The 17,949-nt window shown below is 43.1% G+C and overlaps 2 protein-coding genes across 2 annotated transcripts in view; one reads left to right on the forward strand and one right to left on the reverse strand.

Moving 5' to 3' along the window:
* The window catches only part of LOC103780824 (protein MMS22-like), a gene marked incomplete at its 5' end in the record, with an annotated part of 34,149 nt that extends 33,364 nt beyond the window's left edge, over positions 1-785 (forward strand). Inside the window, one exon of the mRNA XM_008948519.1 lies at positions 673-785. Within this exon, the coding sequence (XP_008946767.1) occupies positions 673-785 (113 nt within the window). The remainder of the gene's footprint in view (positions 1-672) is intronic.
* Positions 786-950: 165 nt separating this feature from the next.
* KLHL32 (kelch-like family member 32) overlaps positions 951-17,949 on the reverse strand; it is a gene marked incomplete at its 5' end in the record, with an annotated part of 37,431 nt that continues 20,432 nt past the window's right edge. The window contains 5 exons of the mRNA XM_008948530.1: positions 951-1,225; positions 3,225-3,319; positions 5,289-5,481; positions 7,833-7,891; positions 16,155-16,881. Of these exons, the coding sequence (XP_008946778.1) occupies positions 1,064-1,225; positions 3,225-3,319; positions 5,289-5,481; positions 7,833-7,891; positions 16,155-16,881 (1,236 nt within the window). The remainder of the gene's footprint in view (positions 1,226-3,224; positions 3,320-5,288; positions 5,482-7,832; positions 7,892-16,154; positions 16,882-17,949) is intronic.

The following is a 17,949-nucleotide window of genomic DNA, read 5'->3' on the forward strand; positions in this document are numbered from 1 at the left end:
AGCCAAAATACAACAGGTTAGAGTATTTATTGTGAGCTGGCATATGCCTGGAGCAGGGAATGGAGACACACTAGATAAACTGAAAGAATAAATAAATAAATATTGACATTGTTCTACACCTGTTTAGCCTCTGGAGACCAGTGATTTGTGGGACCATATGTTGGGCAAAATGAGACTGTTCATTGATAATTGTAAATGTGGTGACCCCTTGCAAACTGGATATTAAAAATATTAGGTAAATGGCACATTTTAATTATACAGTAAAGAGGCTGTTCTCCACCATTAAAAGACTGCAGCTGTCAGGAAGAACTGATCATATGACAGAAGGTAACATTTATTTGATAGTGGACCTTGGTAAATGACATCCCAAATGATCTTCAGATTCTCAGACAAACACATTCAGTTCAGACTTGGGTTTAACCATGAAGCTTCAGTCTCTCTTTCAGCTGAGACAATTCTTATCTCTTCCTCATATACTATAGGGCCTGTTTGGTTTTTATTTTTGTTTTAATCTCCTTTGCAGTATTTAAATTTCAAATGAAGCATTATCAAAACAAGAAACTGTAAATGAAGGAGTTTGGAAGTCAACACATTTGTTATCCTTTTTGCCAAAGGTATCGAGTAAGTTGCATAATTACCACAGCATTATATCATCTTTGTCAACATCAACAGAGCTTTCTGTTGGCTTTGAAAGTGCCATTAGTGAAGAACTGAACGTGCAGACTCAGAGTGCAGCAGCCCGGGAGAAGCCGAGAGCATTCACAATGCCTTACGAGGTTGCATAAGGAAATGGAGACAGGTAGCAAGGAATCACAGCAGAAACACCAAACGCTCTCGTGTGAATGCTTCTACATCTGCGGCAGGGGAGAGGAGCTGCAGTTTTTATAGCTTCCTTCCTGCCTACCGTGACTCAACTTTAAGACAAACGTGTGAAGGTAAAGCAGCAGCAGCCCACGGGGATTGATTCTTCTCACTGACCCAGAGGAACCCTTCTGTACACAGGGTTTGAGTTGTTTTTTTTTCTCCCTCCACTTCTGATTTGATGAGGTGCCCGTTCCATGTGTCACATTGTGCCGATCCTGTGGTGAGGCACTTGCAGAGTCTGGAGGTTGGGGCACGTGAAGTGAGGAGCAGGAAGAAAGCATGCTGCTATCCCATTGGAAGCAAAGGGGAGCGTGGGCCCATAGAACACCTCTTCCTTCCCTTCCTTGCTGACATCCAGCACCTGCAGGCCAAAGCGTACAAAATATTTCAGGGATCACAGAAGAAAGCTTAAACAAGTTTGCTGGCACACACCACATATGTGTGCTGTTAATCCCGACATAAAGGTAGTTTCAGATCATTTTTAGATCAAATTTATGACGGATCTGGTCATTTTTTGCTCTCCTCATCACCCAAATGTTAGGCTAGCTCAGGAACTCAGAAGCTCAGGCACTCGGTAGCAGATGGTGACACTGGGTGCTGCTTCCTGGCAGCAGAACGTGCCACCTCCCCAGCAGGGCACTCTGCACAGAAGTGCCACTGTTATCTCTGAGTATGCATCACTCGTCAGCTTGGTGCTGAATAGGGAGCAAGGGAACTCTGCGAAGTTGGAATAAATGAATGATTTAAAGAAAATGAAGATATATGGAAAAAGTGAATCTTTTTTTTCCAAAGGAGAGAGCAGCCTTCAAATGTGCTGAATTTGAAGATAAAAGGGCTCATTTTGCAAGTTAAAGCCAACAGCTGGGAAGGGGCAGCACACACAGCTCTGCCGAGGACTCATTAGACTTCTTTTCCCTTTAACGTGGGGACTGCCTTGGGCAGGCTACCAGTTCACAACCAGTTTGGGGATGTGGACAAACGTCCATTTAAGAAAGCAAGACCCCAGGATCATTTTCACTTTGTCACTGAGTGGTATTTAAACCCACGTGCAATACTGCAAAGGACCTGCTGGTTATACACCAGCGAGTCGGTGGAGTACAGCCACCCCCCTGGTACTGTGCTGTTACTCTGTGAGCCTGTGTTATCCAAGCCAGTGCCAGTTTGAATGACTCTTTCCAATAGCAATTGCTCAGTGTAGTATCCAACAACTTACCAAAACACAATTATACTATGACCAGAACATGGTTTCAGCTGCTTATCTTGCATGATACATTCTTCACAAATTCATGCTAATAACCATTCTTTGTGAGACCAGCAGCTCAATGTCTAATACATTCCCTTCTTATGTTAAAACTAATTTGTAGTCTTATGGGACAGTTCAGAGATGAAATCCTAAAATCCAAAAAGTTGGAAGCTAATGAAAATGTTGTTTATCAGCAGAAGTGCAGAAACTGAGATGTAAACAAGGGTTGCTGTATAACTGCCCAGCTGGTCACAAAGCTATGGCTGTGATGCAGATTTGCTTCACTCAGAAGCACGTAGGAAGAATTCCTAATTTCTCTACAGGAATACCTGAAAGTCATGGATCTGCAGGCAAGCTGCTCTTATACAGGATCATAGAATAGCTTAGGTTGGAAGGGACCCTAGAGATCATCTAATCCAACCTCCCTGCCATGGGCAGTGACGCCTCTCAGCCTCATCCAGCCTGGCCTTGAACACCTCCAGGGAGGGGGCACCCACAGCCTCTCTGGGCAATCTGTTCCAGGGTCTCGCCACTCTTATACTGAAGAACTTCTTCCTAAAGATGAGAGAGCTGAAGAGTATGTTGGACAACCTATTGCCTACAGCAGGAGCGAAAAAGCTTCCATTCAAGCTTTGAAGCAGTAAGTGCAAGGGCAGCTTGCATGCTGACTGAACCTTGTCAAACAACTTGTTAACTCTACGTGCTCTTCAGAAAGGCAATGTGGAGAAAGAAGACAAAAAAATAAATAAATTACAAGACAGGCTGAAACCTTCTTAGCCCATGACCCATCACCCATTTCTGCAACCCTTTTACTTTTGAACTTGTGTAACCTGAGAATATATATCTATTATTTTACCGAAAACCTGGCCAAAAGAGAGACTACTTGACCCTCTTTTACTAGAATATCTTAGAAGAATTGCATCTGTTGGCTCATCTGGAAATAGTTTTAGTATCCACAGTATTTCTTCTCTGTGTTCATGCAGTTTTGGTGGCTGCAATGAGAAACATCCTTCATCTCTCCACTTCACACGCATTTTCCTCATTGAATAACCTCTGTGCACAACTTATCCTTGCAAAATTATTGGAAAAGACTTTAAAAGAAACCTAAATCACTCACCTGGATACATGCCAAAGGCTCATTTGTCCAAATGGAATAGCCGCCAACTAAATATATTCTACCATTGTGGACAGCGACTCCAGACTCATTTTGACCTAAGGCAAAAAAGGCAATAGAAACCAGTTTCAGTGTTTAATTAACCCTTTTAACACCAACTGTTGGAGTTCTGTAATGGGATGCAAATGCACCTGGCAGCAGCTTGGCTCCCTCAGAACTGACAACATGCAAGCGTGAGGGTGAAGCAGGGGGGCTGTTCTCTGCTCTCCGCAGGAGCCCTCTGGGGTGCTGTCCAGAGAGACACCCCAGATGACCAATAAAGAGAAGCTGTGCAGGGGACCATCTGCTGTCTCCTCAACGGCACAGCTTTTTGTACACGTGTATGTCACAGGTGATGAGTGAGCTCCCCACCTGCCTCTCAGCTACTGCCTCACATGAACATCCAAACAGACGTGCAGACTGAGAGAGCTGAACGCCGCTCACATTCTGCCCACAACCCTTCTTCCTCCAGGTACAAGTCTGGTGAACACTGCAGAACCTGCTGTGCAAGCTCATCCTCGTAGCAACCATCTCCTGACCCAAGTTTGGAAATTCTGAAGGACCAACACAGCCTTAAAACAAGACTGTATTTACAAGTCAATACACTACACAGTACAACAGGCACATCTACCACCAGTTGCAGAGATGCAAAGAAAGGCTTAAATGGCCTCTTAAGGTGCACGTTGTGGAAGCAACCCACCAGGTGGTATCTGGGAAGAGGCTGCTCTATCACAGCATTGAGTGGTACTAGATCAGCTCCAGAACAAGGGTACCTGCAGTGCCAGTGCTTCTGCAGCTGCAAATCAGAGGATGCCCTTCTCAAAGGCTGTCGATTCCTCCAGAAAATGAGGTAATTAACTGGAGAGCAGAAGGGATATGAAAAACTCACTGTTTGACAATGCATAACCCTTTTTAATCTATGCCTCTCTCCCCAATGTCCTTGAAGCATTCAGATGACCTGACTCAGAAATGAAGCAACTCTTCTCCAGATTCCAGAAATTAAGAAACCCAATGCAGTATTTTAAAGAACAAAGTTGCAAGCAGAGCAGGTTTTAAACCTACCTGACTGTCTTATCCTGAGCTTCTAGTTAAACTCCAACATCCTTTGTATCCTTTTGAGTGGTGGATCTTGGAATCATTGCAACATGGAAAAGGATGCAAAGTGAGGTGGGCTCAGTTCTAGGACTCCTACAGCAGCCTGCACTGAAACTTTTTGGCAACCAGTACTGTTTTTAATTGGTGCACAAGAGAGTGGCCTCAATGCTAATGCTGTCCTGCCTTGAAAGTCCTTCCTTTTCTTCATAGCTACTGCTGGTGCTACTCTGAGAAGATGTCTCACGTGCCTGTCTCTCCCAGGGATTAAAGGACGTGGTACATCTGGGCACTGTATCAGACAGCAGTAAAATTTGGTGGACTGGGTGGCAGGGACAGTGAGTTACAATGCTTTGCAAGCTCCTACTGCAGCAGTTCTTCATAATAGTCAAGAACAACTATACAGAACCTGTAGCTAACTGAGCTCTTCAACTCATCCCTGACTAGACAAAATTGCAACAAAAACACCTCCTTTTGGGTAATTTATTAAATAGAAACTGCTTAGAAATAAGTGACGGTGAATGGATTTCCATGAAAGCTTTGCCCAGTAACGCCAGCAGAACACACGACATAATGATGGTATCACGGTAGAGACACATCTGCCCGTTGCACACACAGACAGGGAGCTAAACCTATCACTGCAAGTATGCAAGCAAGAGTTTGGAGAATCAAAAATAAGTACTGGTAATACTATGACAAATTAAATTTATGTGCACCTTCTTAAGAATTTAGTTTAAAAATGTCCTATAACAAAATGTTTTGTAGGACACTAAATGCCAGAAGAGTCATCAAAATGGTCTTGTCAGCCAACAGTAGTCCCTAAATTGGAAGTAGTCCCACCAAAGTCATGGAGTTCCACGTACTAAAGACATCTAAAGGGAAAAGAATTGATGCTTTAACAGTAGTGAGTTTCCCCTTTTGGTGTACAAAACTCACCTGTCAACATGCTGAAGCTGCAGCGCGTCCACTGGTCAGCATCTATGCTGTAGGAGTCTATGTGCCGCACCAGGATCCGATCGTTGTTGTAGTCCAGATCATTCCCACCTAACACGTAAAGTTTTCTCTGGACAGCAGCCATGGAGTGATACACTCTCCTCTGCAACATCGGGCTACGGCTTAACCACTTGTTCTGGAAAAAGGAGGAGAGAACTTGTCTCAGCACTGCTCAAAGACATACCCATACCAGCAGTGCAATATCAATGGCATGTCACATGATAGACATGCGTGTTGGCTGTAACACTGACTAGACATACTGGACTTTAAACATGTGGTTTACAGCTCTCACATTTCATACTGTTCATAATGAACACAAATTCGTTAATCTAATAGTATTTATTGTTCTGTATTTTTTCTGTTTAGCTCATCAGGTTTCAAAGCCTTTTTTCTTCTTTAGAACTCAGTAGCAAATCCTCCTTAAGCAAGACTATTAGATGTCTCCTTTGTATACAGTGCTAAAATTATCTGCACCAACTAGCTCTGTTATGAGAGGAGAGTATTCTACCTTCTGTTATTCAGAAGTTTATTTGATCTTGTCCTTGGGGAATGAAGCAACAGGGAAAAACAATTTCCTCAAGAATCTTCTCAAATGATTCATATTTGGTTGAACGCCAACCCTTTATTTGTGGGCACTTACAAAGTAACGTCCCTTTGCACATTTTTCTTCCTGGTTAACAATATTCTAGAATTCTACCTGTTCAGGGGAGGGACAAAAGGACATGGAAGAAGAGGTATTCAAGCACAGTATTTTAAACCTAAGAAAGCAAGTGCCCCTGCTACGCTTACTAAATCAACCAACCTGGCAAGAGATGAGATTAATCTACTTAAGTGGAGGAAGTTAAAATCTGTGAGGAAATTCTTTGCCTTACACGTGCTGCCGCTTGTGGTAACTCAGGAGCCTCGAACAACTGCTGCCTTTTAACCTCCACAATATATAGCTATACATTCCAATGTGTAATTGCTGAATATTAGGCATTAATGCTTGCATTAGTAGTCCAGTCTCTTAACGCCAGACTATAGACACCATCTGCTTTGCAAAGCCTGCCTGCATCCCCTGATTATATCTGTAGCTTCCTCCGCTGCGGTGCCTGCCAGGTGAGCCGCAGAGCGCTGCGAAGGCAAAGCAGCAGAGGGGCCTGGCGGGGTCACTTCTAATACGGCGGCGTGTGAATACTAATCAGCGGTGGGGAAGCAGAGGTCACCCCGGCCGGCTCGTCGGCAGGTAGCTGTGTGCTCCGTGGCAGATGGCAGCCATTATCGACTCGCCACAAAGGCCTCGCGCAGAGGCGAGCGCCGGTGCCGGGTGATGGAGTTATTGAGATTCCAGGCGAGATGCGAGCAGATGTGATGGTTTCCAGTACACACTGTAAACAATATGCCAGCAGAATTTTTAAAAAGAGCTCGTGTGTACAAACACGGAGCGGACCTCATCTGAAGAAGGCGAGCGCGCGAGTCCTCTGTAACCCTTCCCGTGCCAGGCCCGGCTGCTCGCCACTGGTGTTCTGAGGGCGGCTTCCACAGCAGCCAGAACAGAACCAAAGCGAAGGACGCACGACAGAGACACAGCATCTAAATACGTGTCCCCCTCATAAGCAAAACAAGGTTGGTGCCTGTAATTCTTGCTTGGATTTAGGACAGAGTCGGCATTTGCAGAATCGGTGCGTAGAGCTGCCCCTTAGGAAGAAAGAGGCAGGTGTGGCATTGCCTGCGCTCTGCCTCAGGACCTGTCCCTGCTGCGCTCTAATGGCACCGGGAACCACACAGAGGTATCTCCTGGCACTATTTGATTCCAAACACCACAATCAAAGCCCCTATGCTACAATCAGAAAAGTCAATATTCTCCCATGCGGGTGTAAATCAGGCTATGCACCTCTGATTGCAAGCTCAGGACTTTTAATTCCTAAGACAAGCAAGAGGGCATAACCATGTCCTAACCCTCTGAAATGGTTACTGAGCCACACTAACCTAATCAAAACACATACATAATGTATGAAATAAACCCTAAAAGATATTTTAGGTGCTTGGGTAGTGAAATGATAGGCACCCTTGCAGTCAGCAGAGTAAGTCACAGCCAGGTAGTAGAGTCCTGAAAGTATGCAGAAAACAAAAAGCTCACATATGCAATTCAACACAGAAATGCCAGCAACAAGGAGCAGTTTTGTGGCACTGATTTTGGGTGTATGTTGCCCAGGGCTGCTGGATTACAAAAAAAACCGAACAAGCAAAATAAATACTGATAAATACAGGGAATTTAAAGCACATTTCTATATTTAATCTGGTTTCTAATGCCTACAGGCTTAAAAAACACAATAAAAAGTCAGCGTCCCCGTTAACTCTGTTAAACTCACACATCCATACGAAGTGAATTCACAACACTCCTTATTCAGACAGTCAGCATTTGTAGTCTCACAAAATCACTGTATTAACTAAGAGACCTGTCTAAAGTCAAACACAAGAAAAACACATAACACCACAGATACCCACCTGCTTAGGATCATAGACCATGAGCCTGTTTTGATACTGTGCAGTATTTGTTACTCCTCCTGTGAAAGAATTTATACAGGTTACATTTTTTTTTTTCCACATAAGCAAAACTAGGACCAAGATCAGGTACAGCAAAATAATCAATTCTAGGGCTCATTTGCTGACATAATTATGTTGCATACCACAACTTACGCTTACATTCCACTGCATTTTTTAATCTGGTTACAAGGTAATAAATGGCACATTTGTCAAACAGCTAGAAGCACACAACAGCAACAACAAAGACACTCCTCCTCCCCACCCCCCAACGCACAGACTTCCTTTGTAAAGCTAATTCTGTGGGCTAAAAATGAGATAAAATATTATCTGTTTATAAATGATTGTGCATTAAACTGTTGTCAAGATGTGAAGATAAAACCCGCCCTTGTTCCAAGGACCGTGCAGCGTGTGACACGGTTTAAAGGAGGGGGAAGTGGGCTGGCACCAGAGAGAAGGAAGAGGTCAGAGTGGAGCTCTGCCTAACCAGGAATGTGACATGGGACACCACTGCCAGCTGGAAAGCATAGTGCAAACCTGTGCAGCTCTGCTCACCTACGTATTTGAAGGAAATGCTGCATTTAGTCTGTATTATAAGGAGAACATCTCCTGGCTTAGTTGTAGACTTATGCTGGGTGGTTCCTCCGTAGTGACCAGAAACACTACCATTTACTTTTCAATAATGTTTAACAGAATTTCTTCTGTTATTACATTTGTTGATGCTCCTCTTTTTATGAGGTCATCCCCTGCTTCAGAGAGAGCAACAGCAGAGGTGCTTTCATCCTGCTGGCTGAGCTAGGGCCCATCCTACTAAGGCCAGTGGGTTTTTCTTCTTTTATCCCCAACAAGTGTTAATATGGATCTATGCTGCGGAACCCTTTTAGCCAGCCTCCAGCCACATCCAGTGCAGCATTTTGGTTCAGAGCCATGCTGTGATTTTGAAGCAAGTCCCCCACCTCTCACACATCCTTCTAGGCTGTAGGGTGGGACTGGTGTGCATTCAAGTTAAACCAGCAGCTCTGCTCCAGATGTGCACCAGCTCCTAATGGGGCACGTAGGTGCAAAAAAGTAACGGGTCTTTCAGATGGCTTCGTACCAGCTGAGCACTGGGAATATTTGGTCCACAGGACCAGAATAAATCCAGTCCAAGGAGCAAAATGTGAACTCTATGTGGAGTAGACAGAGTGAATTCGGCACTAAAGTTTTATCTGCTGACCTGCTCCTACTGGGCTGAGCTACATGCTAGCACAGATGTACCCTCTGATCACTCTTGAGTGAGCCCAAGAATCTGATCAATGGACAGCAAAAAGTACAGACAAATGTATTCAAGAGTCTTGCCTTCAACCGTAGTAGATGGGAGGAATAACTCTGTTATTTGGGTGCATCTCCACAAGCACCAGTGTACTGGAATCCCTACGCAGGGACGGTAGCACAACCTCACAGCTCAGCGGCTCTTAGAGGCTGAGAGACAGCCGAGGTGAGAGGTAGTCTTTCCAAACTGTTCCCATCACACTACACCACATGCTGCCCACCGCAGCACCCGTGCAGTACCCACGCATGAACAGGAGTTGGAAAGTGGTGACTGTTTCCATCTCTCATCTCACAATCTGTTACTTGTCTCCACGCTGTTGTGCAGCCTTCGCAGTGTTAGTGGCCGTCAGCCACACGCACCAAACAATCTTTTCCCATATCTGTTCTGTAATTTGATTTTCTTCTACATAGTTACTTTCACTCCTCGTGTAATGTTTAAAAATGAGATGCCAGATTAGTATTCTGAAAAACAAAAATCCTAGTTATTTGGATTATTACCTCCAGAATGATGAACTACAGGAGATGCATTGGAAACACAGTGCTGGGTTCCTGTATTTCCGTTCAGAAAGAACACCTTAGTTTGGGGGGAAAGATGTGGAGGAAGTAGAGGAAGAAGGGGGTCGCTCCCTTGTAAAATAATGAAAAAAAATCAAACAAGCAGAATTATTTGCCTCTTTTCACAAAGAAGCCCTCGTATCAACTACACCACTTACATTTTGTCCCCTGCAATATTGCTCATCTGTTGTGTTTTATCATTACATTCCCTTCACATACCGCTCTATTAATCTGCCAAAATGAGATGCTAAGGATTTGCATACAGATTTGACTACACAAAAATAGATCTGGAATTAATAACAGTCTCTATATGTTTTAATTTCTTCTAGACTGGAGTACCCTTGCCTCCAGCAGTATTCTTGGCTTTGAAAGTCATCAAGCTGATTGGTCTGCTCTTAGGTTATGATGCCACATGCTGCTACACTGTCCCCTGCAATCAAAGTGCTCACAGAGATAGATTCCATGCCTTCCCCTAACAAGTATATTTTATAGATTGGCAGTTTTGATCTCCCCTCCCCAGGGGGATAATCTGCATCTTAACAGGTTCTATAGATACATCTGTCATTAAATATGCCATCTTATATCTGCATCAATTTTCAAACTCAAGTTCCTCCTAACTTTGAAGTGCTATAGCAGAAGTTTAAAATTTTCTGCCAAAATTCAAATTTAACAAGTCTGCAATGTCCTCTTGAACTATTTTTTTTAAAAAAATACTCCAGACAGCTGGGAAAGGGCAAAAGAAGTGCAATATGTCTCTTAAAAAATAGGAACTGGAGAAACCACAAAGTTTAAATGCTACTAAAAATAATACATACTTTCTCAGCAAAAATATGGTAATTCTGAGATAATGTCTTAAACTTCTCTGCAGTGCTTTCTATGAGGAAAGGCATTGTAATGACACTTGAAAAGAAGTATTTAAATATAAATCATGCTATTAAATTTGATGTGAAACAATAGCAGTTGATATGGTGGTAACCCACCCATTAAAGAAAGAGAAAAAAATGTTAAGCTGGTTAAATGACAGAAAAATCAGCGTTTGGTCAGTGCTCTTTGGGTTTTATAAACAGAGCAATGATTGCACCACTTTGACATGAGCAGCTGGCTTTGAGGACCAGAGTTCCTGAGAGGCAAGGAGCACCCTCAGGATGAGCCTGTGTCTGTCTTGCTCTTAGAGACAGGAGAACATGCTGGGTGAAAGCCCAGCACCCGGCCCATGGGCTCACAATGTTTTTATACTGCCCTGAAGGCCTCAAACCCTGCTTTTTAAGCCCTCCAAGACCCCTAAGCTCCCAACTCATGGCAACAGTGCCCATCTACATGAGGATCTTGCTGGAGGACTCCAGGATCCACCTTGTCCAGCCCTTCACCACACATAGGAAATATCTGGGTTGTTAGAGCCTCACAGTCAGTCCACAAACCACACTGAAAAAGACCTTCAAAAAAGACATTCCCAAAAAGAAAAGGGTGGGAGGTAGTAAATTCAACACCATTCTCCCAAATGAAAATTGATAATCCATATTTATAACATGTCCTCATAATATCCCCATAAGACTTGAGAAATCCAATCAACTCCAAACCCCCTAGAAAATCTCACAGCTCTCTCTGAAGTCCCCAAGTGCGAGGCTGCGCGCGTGAATCCGAGTTCACTGGGAGATGTGTAAAACTACATGTTGGCAAAGAGCTCCCACGTGTATTCCTTCCAGCAAATCCAGGGAATATATAGAGACTCGTAACACGTGCCCCAAGGTGCTCTGCTACTTTAAAATAGAAATCTCTCCTCTCTTGCATGTCTGTGTGTCAAACACAAGATAATCCTTTCTCAGCATGCAAGCCCACTGCCTTTTACCTCCGCCAGCCCAGGTGCAGCGAGGACAGCTCAGCTGGAGCATATTCTTCCACCCTAACACATCTCCTGGAAGATGCCAACAGCAGCTCTAATTAACACTGTTCCACCCCAGATACAATCCAGCTGCAAACAAGGGAGGCCCCAACACATGGATGGCCGCAGAAGCTCCCAGCTCAGAGACTCTCACAGGCTAAGAGACAGTTTGTTCGTGGGCTGCTTGTGTTTTTAAATCAGTAATTCCTGATGTTTTTACATTCAATCTAAAAAGAATCAGTGGGACCAAACCTATAATGTCCATGCTTGAAAGGTGTGAGATCCATTATCTTTATTCAAATGTAATAATAAAGAAGCACTGTTCCATCTACAGACTAAGATGGGTCACTGGGGCAATTTCTACGTATTTCTTAACCTCCTGCTCCTGGCAGTGCCAGGCACCCCACAAAACCTGTTTTGGTTAAATACTGTAAATTCCTATTTATTTCAGATCTACTGTTCATAAAAGAATTTCATAGGCATTTACTGAGAATAACATTTTCTTCTCCTCACAACAAAGCATACTGACAGCCAGGTAATACTTTTCACCCCAAAACTTCTTGCAAACCCAGAATAATTCTCCAAGATATGTGACATTCATTATTTCCCTGGTCAATATGTCCACTGTTGCAGAAAAAATAATAATTAAAAAAAATACTCTTGAATTTTGAAGAAATGGTTGTTAGATAAAAAGCAGCTGTATGGGGCTGGCTTGTTTACCCCCTCCCCCAGGCTGAGTTTCCATCTGCATCACAAGATGTGGTTTTAGCTGACACACTTAAGGTCAGGCAACTCGGACCTCTGCAAAACAACAGCATAATACTTTGCTTTAGAGAAGATTTTTCATGTGCTAATCCCTTGAGCACTTGAGGTGGAGGGGAAGCCTCCTTATCCCCAGCTGCAGGTTCAGGAATCGCCCAGAGCTGAACAGCCTGGCAGAAGTTCTCTGCTCCTCCCGGTCCCCAGGGAGGACAGACATAACACACAGAAAAACAGGTCTCCAGCCACAGAAGATGCAGGGAAATGGGTATAGTTTAAGTTCTCACTGTTATGGAAAACATTCCCCTGCTTTTATAGAGAATATTTCTAAGTAATACTGAACTCCAACGAGTTAGGTGCATTTTGTTCCTCTGACTCAAATACTCCACTTTTCAAGCATGTGGCGTGCAATCCGTTTGTGAAACGGGTCACGGTGTCAGATCTTAACTGGGGCCTGGAAGATTCATTTTTCTATAAAATTTCAAAACCATCTGCCCGATGCTGTACTGTCAATACCGATGAATTCTCATCGACTTTTAAAAATAATAAAATGTGGGCTATGAAAAAAAAAGACAAAAAAAAAAAAAAAAAAGATGACACAAATACGAAAATGTGTTCCACGATATATGGAGCTCAGAAAACTTAAGAGCTGAACCCACTTGCACTGACCAGAGGGTCCGATCAGTTCCAGAGTGCAGAAGGCTCCTCTCTAAGCCTTCCAGCAGGTTAAAAACCCCAAAGGGGTGGTGGCAGATTAGAATTAAGTTTCTCTGTCAACACTGGCCACCCACCTCCTATTGCCAGTGTGTGCTTTCGCTTGTACGGCATTTTGTTTCACACACTTCCCTTCCCTGCTGCCTTTGCCATGATTTTATGCTCTACTATTTTTGATTCCATCTCAGATTTGTCCCAAAGGTGAAGGAAAGTAAAGCTGAAAATGAATCCTAATAATAATAGTAATAGTAGAAACTTCTTGAGTCTAGTCAGCTTTAGATTAGCAAAGCCTTTAGATGACAAGGGGCTGTAGCAGAGGCACCGATGATTTGGCTAAAGCATAAGTAAATGGTCTGTGTGTGGGCTGTGTTTTGAAGAGATTCTCCACAAATACAAGGGCTAGAGACTTAGATTATCACTTTTAAATTTATTCACTTACTAAAAATGTGGGCACATTTTCATGGTTACCTTGCCAGCTGGTAGCAGCAGACTGACTTTGAGAGCTCTTGCTGATGACCTGCATTTCCCAGAAAAAGCAGCAGGGATACAGCTCAGAAACATCCCTAACTCAGACAAATTTTGTAATTACTTAATTTTAGGCCACATCAAAACTGAGTTCCCACCTGCATTACTGATTACTCTTCTGCTAACACCTTATATTTGATGGTGAACAATGGATTTTTTCAGTGGTGACTACTGCTGGTTTTGGAACAATAAAACGTATCTCTGTACTATTCCCCGGCCCCTGAATATACGCATATAGCAAGCTACAATCTGGCACTCAACAATTAATGAATAAGAGAAAGCTAGCTACACTTCTTGCATCTCCATCTACTTTTATTTTTAAATATTCAATGCACAGAAACCAGTTTTCAATCTGGGTACATAATTCAGATCAATACCCTACTGAAGTATTGCATCCTATGCTCTTGTATTCCAAAGTAACCTGTCAGAACCCAGCAGCTCAAAACTGCTAAGCATTCTCTCAGAAACTATACAAAGCACAACTAAAAAAGTCCTGCCTATCTTATTCCACTGCCAAAACATTGCTCCTTACTGCAACTTTGTAACAGAAGTTACGTTGGTAGCATTTTCAAATATAAATGGAACAATACTGATAAAAAGTTTTCTGTTTTGCCCAGTTTTGAAGAGTTCACCTAATAGGCTTCCACTTACCTCTTCCCCCAGTTCTACAGGTGTATTAGAGGCATTTTTTTAACACAGTATCACACTGCCCCATTATATAAATGCATAACTGAGCACATTAATTAATCCTCTGTGTAATTTTCCCTTTCCCAGAGTCTCTGGAGAGAATAAAAGTAATCTTCAACCAGTCCCACATTTGACTTAAAAATCCCTATCAAATACTTCCTTAGTGTTTTTTCATTTTACAGGAAAAAAAAATGAAATTAAAAAAAAATATTACATTTTCACGTACTGGAGCAAGGACCACCCTCTGATGGGTGTTTCTACTAAAAAGTGGAAACCTAAGCCTAAAGCCTAGAAGCCTAAAAAGTTCCTAAAAAGCCCTGTTTCTCCTAAATAGAGACTGACAAACATAAGACCTAAGAAGAAAAAAAAAATTTAAAACCCAAGACACAGCAATAGTAACTTCCACATATTTGAACTGCCCACCAGAGACACACATCCCTGTTCATAGGTAAAATAAGGACAGGCAGTGAATAAAGAGGGTAATGCTCTGAATACACCCAACTGTGCCCTAAAGCAGAAATCCTGTTCCTATACCATACCTGGGCCCCAAAGCCCCTCATGTGCACACTTCAGGACACGCAGCACAAACTCTACAAGACACCTCCAATGCCAGCTGCTGAGGAAAGTGACCCAAAGCACCTGCTAGGGATCTCGGTGATCTGCTTTCTGTCATGCTTTTCATTCCAAAGTCATCATTTGTGATTTTACTGTATATGTGTAACAATAAGTAGCTGCTGCCTTCTGTGACAATGTTTGGGAATCCATTCCCCTAAGTCACTTAAGTCATACAGGCAGAAAAATACATCTGCAAGTTGCTCTGCTAATCTAAACACTTTGAGAAGCACAGCGGAGGCCTAAGTAGCTAACTTAATCTTTCATTCACATGCCATCTTTCCACCAGAGGCATCCCACACCACATTAGAATTCCCAGAGGGTACTGAAGTGAAGATAGCAATCACTGAACATTTTCCTCAAGGACTGGCCCCATTTACTCGTTAATTTCCTTGATAAATATTATGACTTTATAACCTTCCATGACACACTTCTTACTAAAAGGTGGATATTTTTCTGTCAAATCTTCAGTAGACATCATCGACCTTATTCTAAAGCAACTAGCACCAGAACAGTCACTACAAAGGCTGATGACACAACATCCTCAACTCCCATCAATGTGCACATGTAAAATAAAAAATATATCAGACTTAGTTGCAAATTATATGTTAGTTTAAGATTACAAGGACTACACTTTGATCTCTCTGTGCTACAAAGCTATGGTTACATCCAGGCAGACCTCTGCACTTGCCATGGACAGTCAGAGCCATGCATGATGTCTAATGAAGGTCACCTTGGCCTGTTACAATACCCTCAAGAGCAAGTGGCAGCAATTCATACTTTTGCTTTTAAGCCCTGGATCAACACAGGCCAACAAACACTTAATCCTCCATTTCATTATCAGCAACAAGTGCAGTGGTACCAGACCACACTACAGAAAGTGGGTCTGTTTTTTTTGCTTTTAGGAAGCACGCAGAATTTGAAATCTGAAATCTGTCCAAAAGTACATTATCATTCCAGTTCACTGTGATTTATGAATGGTGACTGGAGATAGCACAGATGATATATGCAGCTTTGAAAAACAGAGAGAGATTTAGCAGACTAGAAATATTGTAGAGGTATGTTACACTCCAACACTTCTGATCACGCTCAATCGTACGCTTCCAGGTTTAAATTCCTCAAAGTACTCTTCTCCTCAGACAAAAGTTATCAGGACAAATAAACCAACGAAGATTTATTCGTTCCATTCAAGACGGTATTTTGGTATTTTATTAGTACCTCAAACTGTGCGTAACATTTTCTACCTGATATCCAAAGAAGACCATCCACCACATATCCTGCATGGCACGAGAGCGATCGGTCAAAGGACTGTACAAAGGTCCACTTGTTCTTCTTGGGGCAATAGCGTTCCACCGTAGGCAGCACTTGACGCAGCTCGTTCCTGCCCCCCACCGCGTAGAGGCACTCGTCCACCGCTCCCAGCACAAAGTGCTCCCGGCAGTTCTTCATCGGGGCGATCTCGGCCCAGGAGTCCGTGCGGGGGTCGTAGCGACAGGCGCTTCTCACCGCGCAGCTGCGCCCCGTGGAGTGCTCCGCCTCTCCCCCAGCTACAAAAATGAAGTCTCCCATCACCGCCACGCAGTGGTGGCTCCTCCCCACGGGCATGGGCGCCAGCTCGCTCCAGTTGGCAACCCCCGCGATGTGAACGTTCTCTTGATCCACCGGGTTGAAGTACCGCAGTTCCTTCACTTTACAGATCTCCCGTTTCTTCCCCCCGATAATGTAGAGGGTGTCTGACTGGAAGCGAGGTTTCGTCCTTCTGGTTTGCCAAACGGGCTGTGCATAGACGCTCTGGTGGTAGGCCAAGGCCTCGTTAATAAGCGCTGTCGCCGTCTCGCTAGCTTGGACAAGAGGATGAGACAGAGCCACGGTGTGCAGCGTGTCCACGTCCATGAGGCCAAAGCGGACGTACTGGAGAAGCTCATCCAGGTACTGGTACCGGCAGTTGTGTTCCAACCACCTCACAGCCAGCTAAAAGTGGGGGGAAGGGAAGGAAAAACAAGACATGTTTGTGTACGATTCCGTCAGAAATCGGCCTTTTGAAAACTGCATTCCACAAGCAGCTCTATACTTAGAATCATAGAATCCTTTAGGTTGGAAGAGACCTTTAAGATCATCAAGTCCAACCATTAAGCCATTAGCAGTGATATCAATCAGTATAAAAAGCACTTACGAAAGCATGTGAGTCAACATAAAAGACACCTACTAAAATTCCACCTACAGTATACATAAAAGCAAACTATTGCACCAGGCCCCCCAGAGAATTTCCATAGCATTATCAGATTGCAATACTGCTATGTGATACTCTTGACGTGCAAGCTGTTGGCAATGCTGTAGGAGACCACAATCTTTCAGAATCAAGCTGCTGGAGAAATAATATAAATGTAGGGAATATATGATCACTGGAGACCATGAGTACACTAGAAAGAAAAGCCAGATTATGGTTAGATGATTAGAAACAAAAATCCTTTCATCCCTCCATCTTTCATTCTATTTATGACAAAATGTAGAAGGAATAGAACAAAACAGATACTGAATCCTTCAATATTTTTTATTCTTCTTCATTAATTTTATTCATAAAGTGATGAGAGGTGTAAAAGAACAAGAAATTAAGGCACAGAAGAGAAAAGCAGTGATGAGGCTCTGCTGGTTTGGAATTGACAGAGAGCAGCAAGAAAGACTCTAAAACTATTAATTAAACATAGCCTTTAAATTACATAAAGCATATTTAATCCAACCAAGTCTAAAAAGAGGCTAGGAAGGGCTTAAACCATTTCAAGAACTGTTTTATGTTATTCTCTAAAACCTGCAGTGATGAAGATACCCAAACTTCCTCAGGAAAATCATTCCCATGCTCACCTATCTTCCTACACAGATTTTCCTTTTACATACACAGGAGCTCTGAACTCAACTCATTGCCTAATTTTCCACCTCTGGGTTTACATTCCAGAACTCGGGAACCTCCAAGATGAACCCTTGAAACCGATTCATCCATATAGGATGAAAAGCAGTTTGCTACACCCCCCACCCACACCACAC

This window comes from Merops nubicus, unplaced genomic scaffold, assembly GCF_000691845.1.
Source record: "Merops nubicus isolate BGI_N331 unplaced genomic scaffold, ASM69184v1 scaffold15540, whole genome shotgun sequence".
NCBI lineage: Eukaryota > Metazoa > Chordata > Aves > Coraciiformes > Meropidae > Merops > Merops nubicus.